We start from the raw sequence: 9,815 nt of genomic DNA on the forward strand, positions 1-9,815 counted from the left end.
TATTCTAATGGTTTGTTCCTTTCCATCTTGTCGTGAGCAAGTGTTTATAATTTATAAAGAACTGATAATATAATCTTCTGTGTGTGACACCACACATCATGTTATCTACAATATAAATTAATCGAACAACTACACTAATCATGTAGACATTTGACCAATGTGATTCTTATTTCTAAGTAAATGTTTACAAAAGCTAGGCTTTTAGTATACATTCCAACAACTAAAACATGTATAAAAGAATATGCTAGGTATGAAGAAAGGCAAGGATTCATTTCTGTCCCTATTATTTTCGTTCCTCTTTTTCTATTTCTAATTTGAGCGTCGGAGGACCAACGTCAGAGACCCCTTCCCTGGTTTGGTTTGGTTTGTTTTACAGATAGGAACGAGATTTTCATCTAGTTAGCGGAATTGACACATCCCCGACTTTCCAACTTCACGCTTTCGGATAGGATCAAATAAGAAATCAACAGACTTAGTGCATCTATCAGATGAAAAGTTTGGTAAAAGAGTACATAGGTAGAGTAAGAAGAATGAAACAGGAAATCAGTTGGAGAGCTTGATGCTTTCAAGGGGTAAAAGGTTGTCAAGTGTTATTGGATATTTGCTAAGTGAAAGAAGTCTTGGTGGCTCAAGGTGGACCTAAGATCATGATAGTAGAAGCCCTAATAGATAAGGATGACGTAAGACTTGGTAAGTGAAAGTATTGATGAGTCAAGGGTAACTGACGTTGGGCAAATGATGAAATCCCAAAGTCTAGGTTTCTTAGCAAGGGGAAGACGTGGTCACGGTTAATTAACACTAGGCAGATGAGAAAGTATCAAAGACAAGGTCGCTTGGCATTAAAGAAGTCTCAACAATTATTTATACTTTGGATTTTAGATAAACTTGACTTAGGTGAGGATTCAACCTTAGAGATGATCAAAAGGTTGACTATAGGTTGAATTGAGTTAATTGATGGTTGAGTTGATTAGACAATCAACTTATGTTAAATTGCCAGAGAACATGCTATTTATGTTTTGTATTTGACTAGGTAGTCTACTGAGACAAGATTATTTGACTCATGAGAACAAGCAGTCAACTTATGGAACAACAAGAATCAAAGACGAGAATGGTTGATCTAATAAAATTGTTTGTCACCATCAGATGACTCAGATCCTAAGCAGATTATTAATCAACTAAATGGAAAATTAATCAACTCAATTAACCATTAAGAGCAGGCAATCGACTAGATGCAATTGCAGTCGGTTCAGCTAAAGTAGTCAATCAACTAAGATAAGTTAACAGTTGACTAATTAGATAGATGATAACATTTAGCCATTGAGAACAAGAAACCTATAAGAAGCCTTACAAAGGGAGAATTTGATAGTCTTCTTGAGCAATCAAATGATACGGAAAGCAAATAACGAGTAAAAAGTAAGATAATATCTTATCTTATCATCTTGTTCATTATAAGAAAGGTGGTAGGAGATTTCTTCACCTCTTCCATAAGATACTCAAGGAGAAGAAAGTATAGAGTGATTTAACGAGTGACTTACAGCTCACATGTCGTGTCATAGGAATTGAAGATTTTAAATTACATAAAAGACCAAGTGTTTAAATTGCATTTGTATTTTATATTTGTCTTCATATTTTTCATTTTGATGCTTTTGTATTTTTGTATTTGTTTTTATAGTTTCACTTTGTACTAACATAATTGTAGACACTAACAAACGAAATAAAAATATTAGAGACAGTCCAATAGTCCATGAAAGAAACTAGTCTCAAATTCTTTAGCCCTCCTTTCACCATCTAGCATTGACATGGCATATATGGCATGGTAGTATAAGAAGAAGGTGAAATAAAAATGAAAGCATCAAATGCCTTTTTAGGTGGGTTGTTAGAGCATTAATGTTGAGGTATCCTAAGGCAATTCTCAAAGATGAGGCACCATCAATGTAGAGATTTTTAGAGCTGGATGACTTTTTCCCTTTTCCCACCGAGTAAATTAAAAAAGTACAGAATGAGTATAATCCTGTCGGGAAGTGGTGAACAGTATATTACCGGTGAGCTGATTTGAAAGTTGACTAAAAAAAGACTTTAAATTAGAGACGTTTGCAAGCAAGAGTAGAAAGAGGAGAAAAACAGTCAGTGAGTAAGTCAGAGGACCTTAGCGCAATTATTTCGATCAAATCAGAATCCTAGCGAAGGAAGAAGAAGGACAATGGAGTGATCAAAGAGAAGTGGTAGACTCGCATACCTGTGTCAGTGAACTGAGGAACCTTTTTTATAATGTCTTTGTGATCTTCGTATTTAATAGAGCATCATATCATTGCTAGAGGGCTCATCTAATCCCAATGCTTCCACCGTATCCAATGATCTCATTATAGGTATGGACTAAGAGCATCCACATTAATTACCCTAAATTAAACTTTTACCTTAAATTTTACATTTTACATTAAAAAAACATCCGCATCAGCTACCCTACCCATTCCCTAAATATACATTTTATGAACAGTAGTTCTTTAAATTTAGGGTATGGATTTCATTCCCTAAACATTAAAATACTATTTCTCTCTCCTCCCACTAATAATAAAAAATTATCTTTCCTCCATCTCTCTCCTCATCTAATAATAAAAAATATGAAGGAAAGAGAAAAAATAATTAAAAAATAAATATATGATAAATTATAGGGAAGCTGATGTATTATGTAGTGAAAAATGGATATCTAAATTTAATAAAGTAGTTCTTTTACCCTAAATTATAGATTTTGGATGAGGATTCTGATATGGATGCTCTAAGTATCGTGTATTTGTGCAAAGATATTGATGTGATGATGAGATTAGGACAGGTGGAAGGGAGGGTATTTTTGTCATTTGATATGTTAAGGATTTGGGTTTTTAAGGAGTGGGTCCTATTCATGCCAGGCAGAGGAGGAGAGGTTGACGTTTGGTTTTCTTCGACGTCGCCACCAGGAAGAAGAGGGGTCTTCAATCGCTACTACGAGGAAGACGAGAAGGGTCTTTGGAGGGGATTTGGAGTCATCGCCACCACGGCCTGGGCGGCTAGGCCGTCGGATGGACTCCGCCACCTCACACATACCACGCGGCTAGCGCCACCTATCCCCCAGCGCTAGCGCCACCCTCTCATCGCCTTCACCCTTGTCCGGACACTGCCGCCTCTAATGACCGCCACCTCTGGCTAGCGAGACCTCTGCTCTTCTATCCCTTCTCCTCCTTCTCCTCCCTTGCCAGCCACTACCATCGTCGGTCAAGCATGCCGCCGGCCTTCTTCCAGTCCATTGCGCAAACCGCACTGCTCTTCTCCTCTTCTCGCATCTGCACGCCGCCTCTCATGCACGAGGTAGCCGCCACGCCGCCTCCCTCCGACACAGCCACACTCAGGGACTGGGCAACCCCTTCCCTTTCTCCCTCGTGTGTTCCATCTTTGCCAGCAAGCCGCTACCCAGTCTGACACTGAGGACGTCACTATTGCGCTCCACGGCTGTTGCCTTCACGCCACGGTCCGCCGCTCCCTTCACGCCGTAGCTGGCAGCCGCCATCTTTGAGATCCCACTTATCCAATGCAGATTCGTCGCCGTCGTACGCTTCTGTCCTGTGCGCCGTGATCTTGTTCTGACCATCACACCTTCCAACTTGCGTGCGGTCATTTCCGGCCTTCGAGCTGATATGGTGTTCTAGTTTTCGTGTCGTTATTCTATTTCGGCCTATGTGCCACTATCATAACCCGACAGAGTCACCTGACTCACCTCTCGATATGTGTACTGCTGTCAGGTTTTGATCCGCATGTTGTCTGTCAGATCCATGCGCATCTGACTTCGGACTGTCACCCCCAGATCCAGCTCTTTAGACGGCTCACGTTCACCTACTTGTTCGGGTCATGACGACTCATTCAACGTCGCGACGAGCTCGGTGATCCATCCGAGGGCGCTCCCTGAGCCAGAGTACGTTACCGTACTCATTATTTATTCATTTTATTGCTCTACTATTATTCGACTATTTATATATTTTTAGAACATGCCTCAAACATCGGGGTATCAGGGACCGGGGTAACCCGGTCGCTGGCTATAGGTAGCATTGACCAGAGGCCTTCTGACGACTCGGTCAACATGGGAGACAGCTCATCACCTCTCTTCACTCCGGGTCATGGAAATATGATTCCAGCCACATCACACCGACAGTTCCGTTTTCTCAGATTCCCTATAAGATCGGATACAATCCTCTGATTCTCTAACCGACCAATGTGTCATATTAATAGTAAAATGAACTCACGAGTCGACATGTCTATTGGACTCCTAGTCAAAAGATGAGTCATGAATAGGGAGCTCAGATTGAACTCTAGAGAGTACGTCCGATCATCATTAGTCAATTGTATTACGATGAAAAATAGAATCCGGTAAGTATTTGGTTGAGTGGAGAATTGACTTCCTAAGATATGTCCAATTGATTCAGGATGTGATAAGAGTAAAATATATCCCATCGCTATTAGCCGACTCGAGATGTGCTTGTGAATAGAGCCTTCATCCGAGTCATCACGGATGTAATATAGACTGAGAGAATCGATTGCATGGATTAACCGTAAAGCATGAGGAGGCGGAAAAGGGCAACGCAGCAGAACCAGCCATGTGGTACACGGACACTGACTAGCACTCATCCATAGGCCTATAAAAGTACGATGCCTTTTTCTTTTTATTATTATTAATAATTACTATTATTAGGTGGGACACTTTTGCATTAATCTGATTAAGCACTATTTAATAACGTAATCAACAGCTCGCAGACGACAAAGCGCGCGCGTCCAACGACCTCACTGTCCTTCCCGAACCTCCGCTCCGCTACTTACTTTACCATCGTCTTCCCCTCCTCCCTTCTCTTCGGGCGACTCGATAGCGTCTAGCTAGGAGGAGAGCATTGATGGACGATTTCATCTACAATCTCAACTTAAGATGGTTCCTTTCCCGACTGGGCCGGGGAGAGATGATTTGGAGCGGAGTGGAGTAGTTCGCGAAATCCAGGCAGCAGCGACGGCGGAGAGGAGGAAGGGGGACTTGGCGTCGAGGATCTCCGGTGAGGACTGGATCATCTCTCTATCCGCTCTGCTCCTTCCCTACTATTTGGATGCGTTTCCGCCACGCGGATAGATCAACTCGCTATAAGACTCTGTCCGTCTCTTATATTTTCTTTCAATTAAATAATAGATTTAACATTGAAAGACAAATCCAACAAGTTTTCAGGGCTAAAGCAAGTGGATTACAGTTCTTCAAATACCTTTTATGCGTGGTTGTAATTTTCTTTCTGTTACCAACAGAGGAACGCATGGATGAGGATGTCCCCAGAGAAGCAGAAAATAGATGGTACTCGCCTGGTGTAATTGCAACGTTAATGGGTCTTCCTGATCTTCCGGTCATTGGTTCACAAGAGTTCCTGACCAGAAAAGATGGTTCGACTTGGACGAGCAACGCTATGCACCAAAAGTTCAAAGATGTGCGTGAAGAAGCAACAGGAACAGCAAAAATTGATCGAAGCAACAAGAAACTAGGTGCCGAGGCATTCCCAAGCTTTGAACATTGCAAGCTTGAAGTAAGAAAAGAAGAATACAAGCATTTGGGAGACCAGTGCTATCGCAGGAGTCATCTGTTGGATGTCTTCGGAGAACCCAAATTCTCGTTGAGAAAGTATTTTCAGCATATCAAGTGGTTTGCAAACAAGTTGAAATTTTTCAATCCGTCAAAGGGTTCTAAGATTGAAAGTGGTGAAGTATGCTGTTGGTCGGGGAAAAAAACAGGCACGCCCACTAATCTTCAGAATCCAAATGTTGTTGTTCTTTTGGAATCCAGAATAAGTACTTCTTCCGGCAGGGGCAGAAGGATTCTTCTTAAATCTCCTACTCAGTCAACCAACAGACGACTGGCGAGTCAATCTGGATTCTCAGCGACCTACAATGGAAAAAGCTCAAGAGGAAACCTGATTTTCGATAGATATAAGAGCTCTCAGAAGATCATGTCTAGACATTTGAAGACGAAGACCAATAATCATTTTGAAGGGGCAGGATATTGTGGCGTAGGCTCAAATTCTTTGGCTGAAATGTTTTACTTAACTGATCTGGAAGCTCATTCTGTTGATAACATAACAAGAATAGATACTCGAGCATTATGGGGATCTGAAGATAGTTCCTCTATAAATCAACCAATGCCTAGTGCTCTTCCTGCTTTATCGGCAACTTATGCAAGTCGAACCTTTAGCAACATTCGTCAATTTGGCGATGAGCAGCTCTGTACTCCTGATGATGGACTTAAATGGAGGAATGAGAACTTCAATCAAAGAGGAAAATTGCCACCCGGAGGTAATACAAAAAAAATTATTGCAACAGGATTCATTTTAAGTAAGATTTGTAGTTTGATCTGAGCTTGTACAAATCATTAAAACCAAACTGATCTATTAATTGAATATGTTAAGTAGTATGGTTTCTTAATTATGCTCACTAATCAACTTAGACTTGTTTATGTGGATGCAGATAATACATCGAGCAACCCAAGTGAGAAGAAATGTCAAAGGTTGGTGCATAATGCGATTTCAGAGAATATTAAAGTTTCCTGCTCAATCACTGAGGTGCGTAAGCTAAATGCAATAAATCATTCATCATAAGATCTTTTAATTCTTTCTAGCCTTAGCCTGTACATTATGATATTCTATTCACAAATATCTTGCTTAGCAATCACTCAATGGTAGTCTTGTATCATTGTTTAATTGGACTTGAGACATCATCAAGAAACCATTAACAAAGGTAACTTGATGTTCTGTGTTTTAGATAATAAGGTAGCAGCCAGTTTACCTAGAGCTCTCGAATCATTAATTACTTATTTTTAGAGATTAAAAACAGTATTTAAGGTGAAGTAATTAATACGCATATTGCTTTCAGGAAACATCTGTATGCAGAAGAAATCATCACCCGTGCTCTGAAAATCCAATCGGTGATCTCCTTGGTATAACTGTAAAATGGCATGGAAAACCTTTGTTCCTCTTACTAATGGCATTCTGCTTGTCGTTGGCAGATGCACATATAAAAACTTGGTCCGTGGATTATTGTCGCTTGAGCGACGACGACGACGACGGAGGAGGAGAAGAGCAGCGATCGTTTCTGGAAGAGGAATTCAGGGACGAAGAGGAGAGAGACTACAGTTACCTGCTCGATATGCTGATTGCTTCCGGCATTCACAACGCCAAGCGCAGTGACCTTCCTGATGCATGCTACTCGTCGGAATATCCACTGAAGCCGGCACTGTTTGCGAGGCTCGAGAAGAAATACCGCAAGCTGGCTGCATGGTCGCCGTCGGAGAGGAAGCTGATGTTTGACTCGACGAACATGATCCTCGCGGCGATGCTCGCTCCGTGTCTGGACAAGCGTCCGTGGGTGAAGGCGACGACGAGGATCAGGCCGATGTGGGGCGCCGAAGGGCTTCTCGAGAAGACATGGCAGCTATTGGTCGGAAAGCGAGTCGAAGCCAACGTAGGGAATTCGGACTCGACGGCGATGGATGAAGAGTGGTTGGAGCTGGGGGATGAAATGGATGGGTTGGGTATGGTGATTGAGAGATTGGTGTGGGAGGATCTATTGGAGGAATTGGTGCTGGTTGGTTAAGATCCGATCGATCCTCTAGTTGAATGTGTATAATGCTAAGTCTGTCTGCCATAATGAGTTAACCGATACCTACGCAGTTGACTCAACTAGCCGATACAAGAAGCTCATATTGTCCGACATTAACATCAATCAACTCAATTGGCAATATAACCAACGTAAATTGAAGGCTCAAATGATGAATGATGGATGAATCATGAGTCCACATAACTTGTGTGGTTATCTGAATCATGTGCCCCACACACATTAAGGATGCAAGAAGAGACATATTGCAGAGCAGTCATCGACCGCATACCCTCTTCTCTTACGTCTCCAAGCACGAACGGCGCACCCCACTAGCCTCTGAGCAGACCTTCTCGGGTCCTTGCTCGCGGACACGATGCGTATTGCTTCTTCGTTGGAGATGACATCCCAAACCTACAATCAACAAGACGTACGATGGTTTGAGTTTGAGTTTGAGGTTGAGCGAATGATTTGATGATAAGCTTTTGCCAATTAACTGCGTGCGTTTGGATTACCCCGTCGGTGGCGAGCACCACGAATCGATCTTTGTTGCTTATGATCCTCTGCGTCACTTGAGGCTCGGAGATTACACCAAAATCTTTGACGCAGTAGTCGCCGAAGGCTCTTGACATTGCGAGTCCCGGTGCTTCCTCAGTCGGCAGCCATACTCTGTGGACGCCCGGTTCATCCGCGCAGCAGTGGACGCGACCTCTGCGCTGAGTGATTCGCTCGAGCTCCTCTGAGGTCGACGGAGTCGACGACGTCAGTGTCAGAAGAAGCGACGTAATTGCGTTCGTCGAATTAATTGATTCTCGGGGAGGAGGATTCAACTTACGAGGTAAGTTTGGCTTAAGATCGACGCTGAGTTGGACGGGAGACAATCCTCCGTTCTCGTTCACTGTTGCCAGTACGGCGCGAGAATCGCCGACGTTTGCTATCACAATAAGGTTCCCCTGAGAAAAAAAAGAAGGCGGAGTTGAGATTATTGATGTTGAAGCAAGGCAGCGATTTTGATGTCTTTAATTTGCTATAAAGAGACGAGACATGTCGGAGAAAATTTCAAGAATCCGTGACCAATACCTGTTTGACAATCGTGAGCGCGGTTGTGCCGCTGTGGAAGGAGAGCGTGCGATCCAGTTGCAGCTCCTTATCGACTGCGTCGCAGGCTAGGAGATAGGAGCGGTTCCACAGGTCAAAATGGCAGAGTTTTTCGTCGGCGACCTTTGCGAGAGCCTCCTGCCAGTTGCAGAGTAGGGAAGAAGGAAGCGCCCTCCGCACCGCGCTGGCCACATGGTACCCCCAAGGCCCATGGCCGTCGAACACTCCGCAGAACGCCATGTCCTCTTGGCATCCGAATTCCTTGTGCCCAATTCAATGCTCGATCGTTAATTAAGCTCGAGGAACGAGCGACGGAGGCGATGATCCACAAAGGAAGCCTTTTGAATTAACGTAACTACGCTATGGATTCGCTTTAGGGGAAAGAGGACGAACATGTGCGTACCTGCCAAACGAGGCAGCAATCTTGGTTCATCCCCTTCTCCCCTCTCTGGGAGAAGACGGAGGCGAAGGCGCTGGACCTGGAGCAGGGACTCGGCAGTGAGCCGGAGGAGCGCAGGATCATGCTCTTCTTCTTGGCCTCCCGTCGCAGGTCGTCGGCCGCCTCCCTGCCTGGGTCAGCTTCCGAGACCCTCCGTTTCCCTGTGCACAGAAGAGACTTCCACAAAGAGCCCACCTTCATCCTCGCCCCTGGGCTGGGAACTGGGATCACGATCCGATCGACGGTCTAGGAGGAGGAAGCGAGGCGTCGCCGAAACCCATGGCTTCTCACCGGCGTGGGTCAGAAGGCGAAGGGCGGGCCGTCTTGTCCTGCGTCGCGACGTCGGAATTTCACGAGGTGGAAAACGATAAATCCCTTTCCCCTGTCTCTCTCTCCCTGGGTGTGGTTGTGGGTGTCAGTGTGGAATTAATTATTGGCTCGCAGCCTCGCATAGAAAAAATGAATGATGTGTGGCTGCCAACGCAGGGTCGGTCAGCCGCCGGGACCAAGTCCCAACTGAAACGTGTTCCACTCGCAGCAAGTGGGGCATGCGGGTAAATGATGCTGGCTCGGCCAGTTTTAACAATGAGTTGAGTTGACGCTGGCCATGTTATTTCACCCAATCACTCGAGTGCGTCTGATG

The 9,815-nt window shown here is 44.1% G+C and overlaps 2 protein-coding genes across 4 annotated transcripts; one reads left to right on the forward strand and one right to left on the reverse strand.

Annotated features, from left to right (window-relative positions):
• The first annotated feature begins 4,765 nt into the window (after window positions 1–4,765).
• Window positions 4,766–7,780, forward strand: LOC122008614. 3 transcript variants are annotated; one of them, XM_042564406.1, is made up of 5 exons: window positions 4,766–5,158; window positions 5,305–6,339; window positions 6,511–6,605; window positions 6,916–6,979; window positions 7,049–7,780. In XM_042564406.1, exons 2-5 carry the CDS (start codon window positions 5,313–5,315, stop codon window positions 7,633–7,635), a joined length of 1,773 nt encoding a protein of 590 aa, XP_042420340.1. In that variant the 5' UTR covers window positions 4,766–5,158; window positions 5,305–5,312; the 3' UTR covers window positions 7,636–7,780. The 3 variants fall into 3 exon arrangements, with proteins under 3 accessions (XP_042420340.1, XP_042420339.1, XP_042420338.1); XM_042564405.1 differs by having other exon boundaries at window positions 4,766–5,063; window positions 6,916–6,967; XM_042564404.1 differs by having other exon boundaries at window positions 4,767–5,063.
• A 15-nt stretch (window positions 7,781–7,795) lies between these two features.
• On the reverse strand, window positions 7,796–9,589 carry LOC122008615 (probable protein phosphatase 2C 34). The gene is made up of 5 exons (XM_042564407.1): window positions 9,137–9,589; window positions 8,716–8,994; window positions 8,471–8,588; window positions 8,151–8,374; window positions 7,796–8,049 (listed from the first exon to the last, which is right to left on the reverse strand). The coding sequence occupies exons 1-5, from the start codon at window positions 9,371–9,373 to the stop codon at window positions 7,879–7,881; spliced, it is 1,029 nt and encodes a 342-aa protein (XP_042420341.1). The 5' UTR covers window positions 9,374–9,589; the 3' UTR covers window positions 7,796–7,878.
• Between the last annotated feature and the right edge of the window lie 226 nt (window positions 9,590–9,815).

The sequence above is a fragment of the Zingiber officinale genome, chromosome 8A (genome assembly GCF_018446385.1).
Source record: "Zingiber officinale cultivar Zhangliang chromosome 8A, Zo_v1.1, whole genome shotgun sequence".
Lineage (NCBI taxonomy): Eukaryota > Viridiplantae > Streptophyta > Magnoliopsida > Zingiberales > Zingiberaceae > Zingiber > Zingiber officinale.